Source organism: Leptodactylus fuscus, chromosome 7 (assembly GCF_031893055.1).
Source record: "Leptodactylus fuscus isolate aLepFus1 chromosome 7, aLepFus1.hap2, whole genome shotgun sequence".
Lineage (NCBI taxonomy): Eukaryota > Metazoa > Chordata > Amphibia > Anura > Leptodactylidae > Leptodactylus > Leptodactylus fuscus.
In genome coordinates this window covers 58,049,251-58,063,732 of record NC_134271.1, presented here as the reverse complement: position 1 = coordinate 58,063,732, position 14,482 = coordinate 58,049,251, and the positions used below count along the sequence as shown (strand labels likewise).

The window sequence follows — 14,482 nt, the reverse complement described above, 5'->3', positions numbered from 1 at the left end:
ATACAAAGCTAATGTATTAGTCTCGCCCAACATTCTCTGCCAGCACTTAATATGGCGGCTCACTCTTCACTAAACTGTTGTACAATAGTACTGCATCTCCCACTGACCGCTCTGGGTTATTTTGCTCTCATGTTTTATAAAATGCCATGTTTAACGCCTTTAGGCTATCTGTAAGGTTATTACAGCAGTTCATTGTCTTCTAGGCCATTGGGGGTCTCCATGGTGACGCGTGTCGCAGTAGTGACGTCATATGGCGGCGCAGAGTAATGACGTTTAGTGTTTATGTCCTGCTGAAGCCGCGGAGGTGACGGTGCTTGTGTCGCGGTCATGGCAATGTTCCGTAGTCTGGTGTCGTCGTCCTCCCAGCACCGGCAGCAGCATCATACCCACCAGAGCCAGTCCTCTCCGTCATCTGCAGACAGCCTGGAGACGCAATATGGCTGCCCCATCTGCCTGGAGGTCTATTACAAGCCTGTAGCCATCGGGAGCTGCGGTCACACGTGAGTAATGGACTAGAGAGGAGGCAGGGTGCGGAGACGGGGTGATAATCGCCGCCCAGTATCGGTGATGATATAAATGGCACCTCAGATGCAACGTCAGAGATCCCCACCGCCTCCCTTCATTGTCATGAGCCCCCCAGATATGTAGAGCTGAAGGGGGGAATATGAAGCGGGGACATATGGAGGGGGGAGGGGGCAACTCTGAAAAGGCTTGTGCTGGGGGTCTGTGACCTGGGAGAGCCCGAGATCACTACACAGAGGGGAAGTGGCATTAGATACCCCATTCCCGGCTGTATAGTTGGGCAGCCCCTGGGTTCTGTCCTTTATAAAGGGAAATATTTGTCCCATCTGATACAAATTCTCTGCCTAGGTTTTCACTGAGTGAGCCTGGGCTTTCCCTCCATACTAGGGGACCCTTAGTATAAACAATCCAGCTGTGGGGCCAAGCCAGAAATGGGAACATTTTAGTATTGTTTTCTGCCCCTTTGAGCGTCTGATGTCGCTGCTCTGAGTGCATTCACACGTAACAGATTTGGTGCAGACATGTGTGACCACAATGGGCTCCAGCTTTATGATCCAGCATCAGTCACTGTGATAAATCTGGTGTATATTCAGTTTACATTGTCTAAGTATTTGTAAATCTGAGTCTGTGTGCATATATTACATTACTTGTCCTGTACTGATCCTGAGTAACATCCATACATGCATTACGCTCCAGAGCTGCGCTCACATTTCTGGTTGTGGAGTCGCTGTGTACATAGATTATGTCTCCTGTACGATTCTGCTGCTGGGACCGCTGTATTACTGCACCATTTTGTAGATATCTAATTATTGCATTCTTGCAGAAGTATCCCATTACATTTCAGCCTCTTGCCTGTATCTACACATTTGATGGATATTATATCTTATTTCTATCAGTAAATATTATATACTCTGATCAATTTTGCCCAGGCCTGGCTGGGATAAGCTGTGTGCGGTTGACAGATCATCCCTTTATTTCTAAATCTCCTATTAATAATTAATAACCCCATGGTAAATCATGTGTAGTATTTCATCCCTGCAGAAGCCATGCTAATGTGACTGCTTTACATCTGTAGTGAGTGCGGTGCACATTGATCATTGTCCTTACTTATGTTTATTCCAAATGTATCATCTGTGGTTTTGCTAATCTAAAATAAGACTAACATTATTGCATAGCGCAGTCAGCATACTGTACTATAGGCATAATGCTATATGTGACCCGTCTTGCTAAACCAGTTTGTCATGTAAGAGTTAACAATCCCACTTCCCTCTGCATTTCTGATTTCACAACAAAGAAGTATAACTGTCTTAATTGTTCTTTGCGCTTGCATTGTGCCATTCCTGTTATTCGTCTTGCAGGGAAAATGGTATCTTATGTATACCGGACAAGGATTGTTACCAGTTCTCTTTTTGTTACTTGTTACTATATAACAGCCTGCAGTAACCCCTAGTTTAAGGAGTTGCAAAGGATTATGGGGTTATTCTGAAAAGTGTTAGGGTCCATTTACATAGGCTATTACAATGGGGGATGAGCGCTGATTGTTTGCCTTTTATACAGACCAGTCCAAAGTAAGGGGGAGGACCATTGCCCTGTGTAAATAGGAATGTGCAGGGGGCAAACAATGATTTTGTGTGGGGGAGGAAAGATCAAAGTAGTGACTATTCCTCCCACACCCAGTTTATATCTGTTAGTGGAATGCCAATGCAAATAAGCACAATGAACATATTGGGGCAGATTTAGTAATACTGGCATTTTGTACATCAGTCTTTATTAAAGGGCCCAATAGACACGAGTCACGCCTGATTTATCAAGAGGCCTTTTTATAAGTTTTGCACACAGAATTGGGAGTCTATGCTATTCGAGAACTGCGTACATTTACGAGAGAACTTGCACCAGAAAACTGGCGTGGATAATAATACATATGTGCCATTTGGGGAAAATGGCGAACGAGGTGCGGAACAGGGAATGTGTCACCCATTTGGTGCTAAGAAGAGTCTTACAGCAAATGTGCATCACATTATCACCCATCTAAACCAGAATACTGGCATAAATGGAATAATGAGTCCTCCCATTATATCGATCGCCATTCATCCACCTGTGTGGTAACTTTGTATGATCAAAGCCCCACATCGGCTGATTTGCAAGAAACGTTCAGTCTTACTTTCAAAATCGCACATCCGTTGAGCACTGAGCATGGGCATGCTCTCTGGCTGTACCCCTAGACAGTAATCTAGCCTTTGCTGCCATCCTATTTTCTAAAAATTCTGCTTCTTCTCTTATAAAATTCATATAGTTGGTACTTTATTCATATATCTGACCTAGGGCCGGTTCTCTTTCAGGTTTTGTGGTGAATGCCTGCAGCCATGTCTTCAGGTCCCGTCCCCACTATGCCCACTCTGTCGTATGCCATTTGACCCAAAGAAGGTGGAGAAGGCCTCCAATGTAGACAAACAGCTCTCTTCATATAAGGCTCCATGCAGAGGCTGCAGTAAGAAGGCAAGTCCTGTTATCTGCAAAGTTCAGTTTCACTAATATTAAAGGGTTATTTAGTTTTCAGCATATTAATGATATGTGGTCATGTGATGGACACATGGATTAGATCTGATATCTGTACTGTTAGGAGCCAAGCATACACAGTTGACATTAAGTGTATTGACAATTTATTATATTACATTTTTCTTTATATCGTGCCAAGATTTCTGCAGCACTTTACAAACCATAGGGTTCATGTACAGACAAAACATTACAGAGTAATAAATAAATTCCCATAATAGGAGTGAGAAGTAGAATACATTATACAGATCTACATGTGAAGCCGCTGTTTTGACCACTACAGAGAATCTCCTTTAAGTTGAGCCCATTTCCTTGTATTATCATTAAACCATGAGGATTATGGGGCAAGCATCACTTCTACCCCCACATTTTATAAGACTTTCTATGCTATTACTTGCAGGTGACTCTCGCAAAGATGCGATCCCACATTTCTTCATGTGCCAAAGTCCAAGAACAGATGGCCAACTGTCCAAAGTTTGTTCCCGTAGTCCCAACATCTCAACCTATTCCCAGGTAATCACCCGCATTGTTTGCTACCCTATTATTCTGCCTGGGTAATCATTTAAGGAATTTTATCTGCCTCCATGTTGATGTTTCCATTTCTTACAAGTGTTAAGGGGAATTGATTCAGAGGTGGTCACAGCACTATCCCTATTAGGAGTGGCACTAAATAATGTGATCCTATAACAATACACGTATAGTGATATGATGACTGCAGACTTTCCATATAGCCTTCTCTGCAGGATAATAGTAACATTAGGATTGGACACATTTGTAGCATATACCAATAAAAAAGGGAGATAACTGGGTGATGGACACAAAAACATCTCCTCGGGTCTTTGATTCTCATAATGTTAGATTATTTGCCAGGCCCCATAGACTTAAACAGCACTCAAATACAAAAATCTAATGTGGGTCATTTATCATCTGCCCCTTATTTAGCCATATTTTTTCCCTGTGTGCCATTTAAACTAGTTTTACTGTGGTGCCTATTTATAATGTAGGCGCACTTCCTTTCTTTGTTAGATGTTGTGCATGTCTTTTTTTTGTTTTGTTTTTTTTTCACTAAAAGTTAAAAAAAAGGCACAATTTTCCTTTTTTAATACTAATGACCTGAAAGGCTTTTTTACATTACCCATGTGCTAAAGTGCATTTTTGTCTTTTTTCCTCTCCTGTAAAAAAAAAAAAAAAAAAAAGCACAAGTCATAAATACAGCGTGAAAAGAATCTTCATCTAGGCCACGCCCCTTTTCCCGACAAAAACAAAAGTGGTGAGGGCAGCATAACATCTGCATATAAAAGGCTCAAATACTTCATAAATAAAAGTGTAGGACAGAAAAAGGCCACCAAAAAAGAACAATAAGAGGTGCAAGTAGCCTAATAAATGTGCCCCATTGCCTTTATATGATATTTATCAAAGGTTTCTATACATCATGACATATTGATATAATCTTCCCTGGGGATGTACACGACAGCTTGAAACAATACAATACATTGCACTTTCATTTCTTTCCCAGTAATATTCCAAACCGTTCGACATTTGTGTGTCCATACTGTGGAGCCCGAAACCTGGACCAACAAGAACTTGTGAAACATTGCATGGAGAACCATAGAAGTGATCCCAATAAAGTGGTAAGTCTGATGATAAGAATGGTTCTTTGAGAGTAGAGAAAGTGCAAAGTATTAGGAATAGTCATTGAACAGCACAGAAAATGATGTAGCCTTGGCTGTCGTACATTTGCCTTCTACGTTTGAAAACCTTGCAATTTATTCATTGGTGGGGTGAGGGGTATGAAATGCTGCACTTCTAGAATTTTATTTTAGTGTTAAATAAAAGGAACCTGAGAAGTAGAATTTTCTCAATTATTTTGTAAAAATACTCTTGTGAAGGGGATGTGGGCAACTGCAAGAGCAGTCATGGTCAGCATATGGGATAAGGAGGCATGGGGGTTCTCCAGAAGAGATCTAATCATGTCGCTGGGGCTGTGAAATACAGCACTTCAGAACAAGGCTCTAAGACACTTCTGCTTTTGCTCAGACACTTCCTGTTTGATACAGATGAAAGTGCACAACTTGCAGAGTAAGGCCGTCTAAGACCACTGGCACTGTGCAATGATATGTATAGACATGATCTAGACTCATATGCAGCAATGACTTGTAACTAGACATTATACCTATATTCTGACATCCTTGTGAGCAACATAAATCTGAGATAAGTAGTAGGAACATGTCTGATTATTATTATGCCATAATGATGCTATATTCTAACCACTAGCAGCACATATCCATGTGCATGTTGTTAACTTGCACAAATGTATCACTGTATTCCTATTCAAATGAGCTAAGAGTGCATTGGGGACTGTTCTGGGGCGGCTGATCAGTCAGATCTTCCTCTCGCTCAATACCCTTACCAGCAACATTGACATAATTGGATCTTTCTCCCGCCTCCTCCCAAGCAAGAGGGATATCCTTCTGTGATCCTCAGCTGCCCCAGAGAACGCCTCCAGTTATTTATTCATTTGCTTACTTATATAGCACCATTGTATTCTGCGGCACTTTGAAGACATTGTCTATCACTGTCCCATATAGGGCTCACAATCTATATTCACTATCAGTATGTCTTTGGAGTGTGGGAGGAAACCAAAGTACCCGGAACAAACCCATCTAAACATGGGGAGAACATACTAACTCCTTGCAGATGTTGTCTTTGGTTGGATTCCACTTTTAGCTAATTTACATAGAAATAAAAAGTGGCTCTTCATCAAAATTAAGCAGCCATTCTACCAAATTATAGTACTGTGCTCACGACTCGGAGCACTATAAGGTTACGTACATTTAATATGAGAAATTCACTAGGTGAGGTTCAGTTTATTATTTCACCTTTTTGCAACTCTTCCTATAACCCTTGTGTTATTCCTTTTAGGTTTGCCCTATTTGTTCAGCAATGCCATGGGGGGATCCCAGTTATAAGAGTGCCAATTTTCTTCAGCACCTACTTCATCGGCATAAATTCTCTTATGACACATTTGTGGTAGGTATAATAAAAGCAGTGTTGTTAACATTGTTAGGCCGGGGCCCCACGGGATGGAAACGCCACGATTTGCACGCGCTGAAAACACCACGTGAAAAATTGCAGCATTTTACAGTATAGGCAAAGTGGATGGGATTCTAGCGAATCCCATGCCCACTTTGCAGTAAAAACCACCGTTCAGACATGAGGCGATTTGCAAATTCAGCACGGCTTTGGAAATCTTAGCATGGCAATTATACTTACAGAAACGGGCGGTTTCCCCATAGATATGATTGTAACAGAAAGTCTGCAGTGGAAAACTCTGCAAACTTTCTGTTTAAAGCACTACAGGAAGAAACGCGATGCATTGTCGCTGAAGTTTTTCCCGCAGCACTTTATTGCTGCAGGACGTCCCATGGGGCCTTAGGCTTCTTTAGGTCACTTTTTTTTTTTACACCCTTTGTTTAGAAGACCTCTTTAAAGGATTGAACAAATGGATAGCTAGTCAGATAACCCTGTTATCCAAAATATCTGCCGTTTCCTTTTCCCTATGGTTCTTAAACACTTGAGTGCTTTTAGGTACTGATCCCCAAAAAGAGATCCCACTCGGACTGTTTCTTTGTTATCATAGAGTACTGCCTTTTGGGTTGCTGTACTCCCATATGGGCAGGGTGTCACCAGCTAATAGATATTGTAACATTCAGGGTGCTACACTGCATCTGCATTAGGCCTGGGAAATTAATCGAAACAATAAAAAAAAAACAACCATAAATCCCTGATAACCAATGTGATTTTGTGCATCATTTGGACTGAACACGTCCCAACTGGAACTCCTCTTATACTGTGGGATCTCTTCAGACCTCAGAGTATAATTTGTGGAGACCCAGGGAAGTGTTGAGCAAAAATAAACAAGGAGGAGAACTTTTTCCTTCGCTGGTTTCAGTTTTAAAACGACGGACACCAGACTGACCCAATTATAGTCAATATGTGTCCATGTGTAACCCCCATCTTAGCAATCTGCTTCTCCGTTCTGGTCCCCTGACAGAGCAGAACGACAGAGAGGCAGTGCTAGTGTGAACATAGTGTTACCTTATTTAGTCACTCCTTACTATCTTAAAAAAAAAAAAAAAAAAAGATTTAGGGTACTTCACTCTGGTCTGATAAAAGTCTACATGAACTAATGCTCAGTTTAAAAAAAAAAAAGTCCTGTATCAACTGTTGTATACAGGCCTTCCGCAATGGGAGATCACAAACCTCTGCAATAAATGAGAACCACACAATGTCTGTCACACAAAATGTATCTTTTTATGGTTTTACTACTTTTGCACAATAAATGCAAATTACAGAAATGGTTGTTTTCATATTTTAGCTCTATTAATGGAAACTAAAAGCTGTTCTTGTGTCTTGTGGGATAAGCTGTACTTTTCAGTGGTACCAATTTGAGACATATTACATTTGGTTGGATTTTGAGAGGCAGAATGAACAGAAACAGTTGTTCTGGTATGCACCATGCGTAAATATTTTAATAACTTTGTCATTTAGATAATTACATATGCTACACTACTCCCACTCAATTCATAGAAAATACAACTTCAACCTCTTTCTGACATCCACTATAGTAGTATAGAAGATGTCAGGAATTTAAACATGGCAGGGAACATAGCCACCATATTTGTTTTGTTTTGTTTTTTTTGTTATAAAACACCTCACAGTCCTCTATAACTGTGGACATTAACCCTTGAGATGGCATCTTGACATCTGATGATATTGTCTCGGATTGTCATCCAAGGAGCAACAATCCGTTTTTATGACGATGAGAGCCTGTTTAAGGTTATATATCTATCCAAATCCCTTTTTCATAATCTTAACCATACCTTCTTCTCTGTATGTTCTAGGATTACAGCATTGATGAAGAAGCAGCGTTACAAGCAGCACTCGCTCTGTCGCTGTCAGAGAACTGAAGATTTCTGTTAGTCGCAAGATTTCCCTTCTCGGTGTTGTCACCCACAACCGAGGCTTGTACATTCCTTCCAGAACTAGCTAATCACTTTTCCTTTTCCCCATGCCTTTCTCTAGTAGTGTTTTCTATTATTAAGGTGGAATCTTTTAGGAATTGCTAAGTTAGGTCAGTTGTATGTCTCAGGGCAGTTGGATAGGGAAATGGGCCAACCAACACTGCTTATTTTATTTAGTTTGATTTAAAAAAAAAAATTATATATATTCGTGTGATGCTTTCTAGGTGTTAAAAATATATATCCACAAGGATATAGGAGCAAAGGGAACAGAAACGGGTAAATGGAAATGACCAGTGCAGATTGGATGGGTGTTCAGCCTCGGCAGCTGACTGCTGGTATTGCCTATAAGGTATTGCCTATGTTTCCCAAGTGACAAGGAAGATTTTTCTTGTCGGCCAATTAACTGCAGTTCTCCTTTGGACACTATAGAGTTAGACTTTAATCATAGGACATGGGAGACACCGACTGTCTTTGAGATCACAGTATTCTATAAAAAGATGTTAAAAGGGGAGGATTGCACATTTAATACAGAAATTGATGTAAATCTGAATATTTGGAGAAATGAACAGTAGGCGTTTAAAGGGAACCACCTGTCTCCTGACTTGTCTGTTATGGTAAGGGCTAGTTCACACGGGGCTAGTGACCGCGTATTTTGGTCCTGATTTTGACCAAAATGCACCTGCCACGACCGTCGCGGTTTCCCGCTCCGGAGTAGGCCCAAATAAATGGGCCTAGTCCGTAGGGATTGTCTTGATGCGCCGCAGCGGAAGTCCGCCTCAAGAAAGGGCAGCTCGCTTCTTTCAGTTTGTTTCTGCTCGCGGAAAAATATCACTAGCGGTCTGCATAGACCTCTATTGTGAGGGGGCCAAAATCCGCCCCCTCTTGCCCTGTGTGAACTAGCCCTAACTACTTCAACATGAAACAATTCTGAATCATCTTGCGCGAGATCTGTGTGGGATCATTCCTCTGTTATTCCTCTAGGAAACATATGGTTAACTTGACAATCGGGATCCTGGGCTGTGTGCCTACACAATCTGGCATGGTCCAATAAGTTCAGTATGTGCCAGTATATACGGTAAACTATGTCCTGCCTCTTAAGCAGTACGTATACTTTTGCAGCAGCAGTTTTAATACTGTAGCTCCGTTGCATCTAAAAATATTCAGCTTCCGTCCTCTACATTTTATTAACTTAATAGCTGTACGTTCGTCAGACGTTAGAGGCTTGATGAAAGGGAGATTGGTAAGGAAACATACAATTATGTTTACATAGGGGCTGTATACACAATATGGCTAAAGTTGTTTTGTTTTTTTTATTATATTTTTTTTATATACTTTTGTTGTAAAGTTATTTTCGTTAGTTGCATTTGTTATGTTCTACTAGTTGAAAAATCTAAAGTGTTGCACATAGGAAAGTAATGGTCTGGGGAGTAGGGTGGGGCAGGGAGTTTTGGCAAAAAGTGACAACTGTATAGAAAACTTTTTCTTAACAATTCTTAAAATGTGCTGGAGAGGAGTTAGTAAATATTTCCAAATTTAATTCTGATTGGATTGTAACAGAATACAATTAGCAAATCTGTGAAGCTTCCACCTTGAGGCAGCTGTAGGACCACTGTGTCCGGATAGGTGTATGTATACTTGGGTACATTGGTAATCCTGGAGTAAAATCTCTAGTCCAGAGGAGGAGCTTGAACATAAATTTCCTGGTGTACATTGCACCTCTAATAAGGGTTAAAGTGTAACTCCGCTGGTAAGATTAAAGATGGTGGCTTTTGAACATCAGCATCCACCAGTTAAGACAACGTCTGTATAGACAAGCGATCTTGTTTTCACCTCCATTATAGATTGTATAACAACATGCGAACTTTGCTAGAAGTGGAGCTACCCTTTATGTATGCATACAGCAGCTGCCGCCTTTTTTCTCTGAGTGATCAACTCATGGTTTGGGATTCTTTGGTGATGAAAACTAGGGTGCTCACTAGAACACTGCAGGAATTTCCCCTCCCCCCATAGCTCTATATTTATTATAAGCTATGGGCTGTAACATCCTTGGCCTTCCTTTACAAAAGAAAACAATCTGGTTTTGGTCTTATGGGCTTTAAATCAACTCTTAAAAAGTTGCTGAGTTGCAATACCACATATAGCCAATGGACACAAGTGGTACCTTTCTTTCTGAAAGGTAGCCGCCATGTTTATTGAATTTTATTATAAGGAGGATATACCTCTGTCGCAATAGACTGATGCTTTGCTAAAGGTAAGAGATCAGCCTTTGGCACGTAAGAGCATACACTGGTAAGTAACATTACCAATACTGATGCATCATGGGAGAGTAATAAACGTAAAATAACTATAGAAAGAAAAGCCTTTCTCCATTGACATCTTTATTACCTTGTGCCCCCCGCTGGCCACAAATATATCTATCCAATCTCAGGTACCCTGGCATTGGTAACTTAACTCCTGCAGTGCTTTAGAACATGGTTACACAGAGAATAAGGGTTATCACATTTTATACGGGCTTTTAAAACAACAACTAAAAAAAAAAATACAATTATCCGGTTTTGGCATTTTTAATGCGTTAATGTGCAGCTTTGCTATTTTATAGTGTATAAAATGATGTAATATAAATTAAGGAAATCACTTTACTCTTCATAATGTCTGTGTAGTAATAACAGTATTTTTAATGGAACCTATGATCTGACTATTACTTTTTTCCTTTGGTCAGCTTTAGGGGTAGGTGGGGTTGCATTGGTACGACACTAGGATACTGAGCCCTGTATTTGTTGGGGGGGGGGTGTTAATTTATGGTAATGTGTATCATTTCTTCATTTTCAAAATTTGGCATAAAACTATCTACCGTCAGCTTGCCCCACGGTGTAAATACTAATGTCAGCTGCTAGACACTTGAGGATACCTGCCTTTCTGGAGTCTGACTGGTTGAATTCAGCTGGTTAGGCTTTTGCATCTGCTGTCAGTCTTGCTGTCCCTCCTATACATAAAATTGTCAGAAGATCCCTTCAAAATAGTTTGGTTCTACCACTAAATATCGTTAAGACCGGTGTCATGAACTGGTTTTGATTATAGCCTTTAAGTGAAGACTAAAGCCAGGCCCAATAGCTAAGATGCCCATTAATATATGGTACGATATGGGCATATCTGGTATATAAAGGTAATGAGTGAAGGCATGTATAGGATGAGGGCTTGTATATGTAGGTCAGAAGTGATACATTGTGCAGGTTCTGGGAGTGGAGCATGACTGGGATTCTCAATAGCTTGTATCTGATATCGGACCTTCTGATATGTTTGATAATCCATGGTTGGTAAGAGGGCACCACCTAACATCCAAAACTGTGCTTAATAGTAGGTGAGGCCATGACTTGGTTCATTCTATGCTAGCAAAGTCCTTAAATTTTTTCAAACCTTGTTTTATACAGCTTCATTTATCATAGTCATCATACCCTATAAAATCATTCAACATCATTTTATATCAATTCATAGAGCCTCAACGCATTAAAAAAAAGAAAAAAAAAAACAAGAACATGTAAAAATGTTACATGTAACTTGTCAGCTTCCCCCGATAAGCATGGCTTGAAACCATTGTTCTTGCATAGATTTGTCACACCTCCTGGTTTTTCTGTTGTATATTAGTTTTACAGGTCTATTGTATCCTGATCTGTAGTTTTAGCAGCATGTTTACTTTTTATTTTAGGTTTTCTTGCAAGACAATTAAGATACTAACATTTGCATGCTTCTTATGTTGCCTTCTCTGGCTGTCTTCATGGATGAGTATGTTTCTTCATGTCCTCAGAAGGCCGGTCTAGTGTCAGGATAAAAGGTTGTATCAATGCTTTTAATGGGCCATTACATTTCCAGATCCAAGAGATATTTCAGTCATAAGTAATCAGCTATCTGTGGATAAGTGTTATTAGGTCAGTGGAAGTCCAAGCACTGGAATCCCCACTGATGGCTGGAATGGGCATCTTGTATCCGCCGTGTGACTAGAATGGCAGCTGAGCATTTCCATCTAAGTCTATGAGACTAACAGAGATGATTGTTGGGGGACCCACCAGTGGATAGGGAGAAATCTTCACTGTTTCTGAAGATCAAATAAATAAGGGGTATACATTACAAATAAAATGTGGCTGAATATTTCAAAACAGTGCTACCCCCGTCAACAGGTTGTGTGTGGTATTGCAGCCCAGGCCCCTTCTACTTCAAGTTGAGCTGCAAAACCAGAGACAACCTATTGACCGATATGGTGCTTTTTTGTTTTCCTAATTCTGGGTAACACATTAAAAGCTAGGTATAGGTCTCACAAACACTGACAATTGGTAAGGCCACGGTCTTTCATTAAAGGGAGTCTTTAACCAGAACCCAGCTCCACAGATTAGGGTCTCCTGAATCAATTACACAGTGCCATCATGAACCAGTGCCTGTGTTGCCGAGATGTCGCCATTTTTGTCAATGTGCAAATTAGATTTTTAAAGCAACAAGGGCTTTGCTATTGCTCCAAGGAGGTAAACGATGATGCCATAATTGCTCTAAAAAGCTAATTTGCATATTGATAAAAAGAGCAATATCTCCAGAGATAAGCACCAATGCCCTCATTGCTCCAAAGAGCTCATTTGCACATTGACAAAAAGAGCAATATCTCGACAGATGAGACCTCAATGTATGTATCTTAAAGTCAGTACATGAGAAGTAATGTCAGCAGCTTACCTAGAGTTTAATGGGAGAATGTTGTGAAAAGCTCTCGGCTAGTTCTGCCATCTTGCTGCTGCCTGCATGCTTATTACATTCATCCTCCCAGTCATACCTACAGCTCTCCATGTAGTACCCATCATGGCCCATAGAGGGCATTAGAGATAGCATGCTGAGTTTTATTTCTTTTATTGAACCTTGACAATTTTCTTTAACAGTTTACAGGTAGGCAGGTGGTTAACTTGTTCCTATTCCAAAATATATTGAATAAAAGTCAAGTCATCTTCAGTCTTATACTGTGAGTTAGTTATGCATACTTTTTCCAGCCAAATCCACCTTTGTAACGGTAAGAGGCCAGTTTTTGGCCGAACTACTTCAGTCCCTTTTAGAGAGAGTGTTACAGTCCAGGGCACAGTTTCATGAGGTCTACACAAAAAACAATCTCTTACCTCAACTGAACAATGCAAATACGTCTTATCATTGCCGTGGGTCTTTTACTGTTCTTAATCTGTCTGTGGTCATTTCTTTTACTGTAATTAAATTGGGGGGTGGGAGGCTCGGGACCCCATTGTTGGATGAAGACTGAATTTAACTTGCTGGTTAGCCAAAGGTTGTAAGGGACCACTCCTGAAACGGAAGATGATTTGCTAGATACATTCACAAATAGTGGGCACAATGAGATGAGGGGGATCCCATAAAGAGCATTTCCTATTTCACAAATACATAATAATTACATATATTAGCCCTTGTTATCCTCTTCTATTATGTTGAAATACTTAGCTACTTTAAAGGCAGAAACAGCACCACCCTTCTCCATAGGCTGGGTCTGGAATTACGCCTTTGTCTCTTTTACTTGAATAGCAGTGCAATGCTAGACACATTAGCTGGCTAGGAGTGGCCCAGTTCTCGAGGAAAAAGCAGATTCATCTATTCTCAGACAACTCCTTTAAGGTTATGTTGGGTGATAAAAGCCATGTTCAGACTGGAAAGCTCTGCATGACTATTGTCCTGGATGAGGATATACCCCCTGAGTAAAACTAGAAATGACTCGTGACCGGCTCATTGGATTACATATGTTTGTGAATGTAACTAGCTGACTGTTCTATTTGTATTTTTGGTTAGTTTTTTTTTTATAAACCTTTCCTTATTGCAGATATATATAGTGGGTCTGTGACCAAACGTAAATCCAAAGCTTTTGTTTCCACTTTACGGAACAGTGCATACAACGTACTGTAACCTGGAGGTTGGTGGTGGTAGTCCAGATACGTCACTTTAATGCACCTGATCGCTACAGATCACGTGTTAGGGATGGGTTGGGGCAGGGGGTGTGTGTATTTAAGGGGTGGGTTGGGGTATGGGGGTGCATATTGCAACAAATTCTTCTTTTCAGAGCCCTGTATCCTCCAGATTGTGTGGATGTAAGGAGGACTTGCACATGTGAATATATTGTCTGTCTGTGTGTAGTTCTTACACTGTGTCTCTGTTTCTTGTTTTATTTTGCAGAACATGCTGAATACTAGAAGTTTTGATGATAAATAACTGTTTTTTGGAAGTTAAAACAATTTATTATGTATTTGTAGCAAAACCATTTTTCTCAGTAAAATGCAGTTTCATTCCACTTGCATGTTTTGTCTTTTATTCTTGTCTTGTCTATTTATTATATTACAATACTTGAGAAGCCATGGAAA

At 40.4% G+C, this 14,482-nt stretch overlaps 1 protein-coding gene across 1 annotated transcript; it reads left to right on the top strand.

Annotated features, from left to right (window-relative positions):
* The first annotated feature begins 267 nt into the window (after window positions 1–267).
* RNF166 (ring finger protein 166) lies at window positions 268–14,101 on the top strand. The gene is made up of 6 exons (XM_075281961.1): window positions 268–500; window positions 2,862–3,018; window positions 3,476–3,588; window positions 4,592–4,706; window positions 5,998–6,105; window positions 7,980–14,101. Exons 1-6 carry the CDS (start codon window positions 328–330, stop codon window positions 8,043–8,045), a joined length of 732 nt encoding a protein of 243 aa, XP_075138062.1. The 5' UTR covers window positions 268–327; the 3' UTR covers window positions 8,046–14,101.
* The last annotated feature ends 381 nt before the right edge of the window (window positions 14,102–14,482 follow it).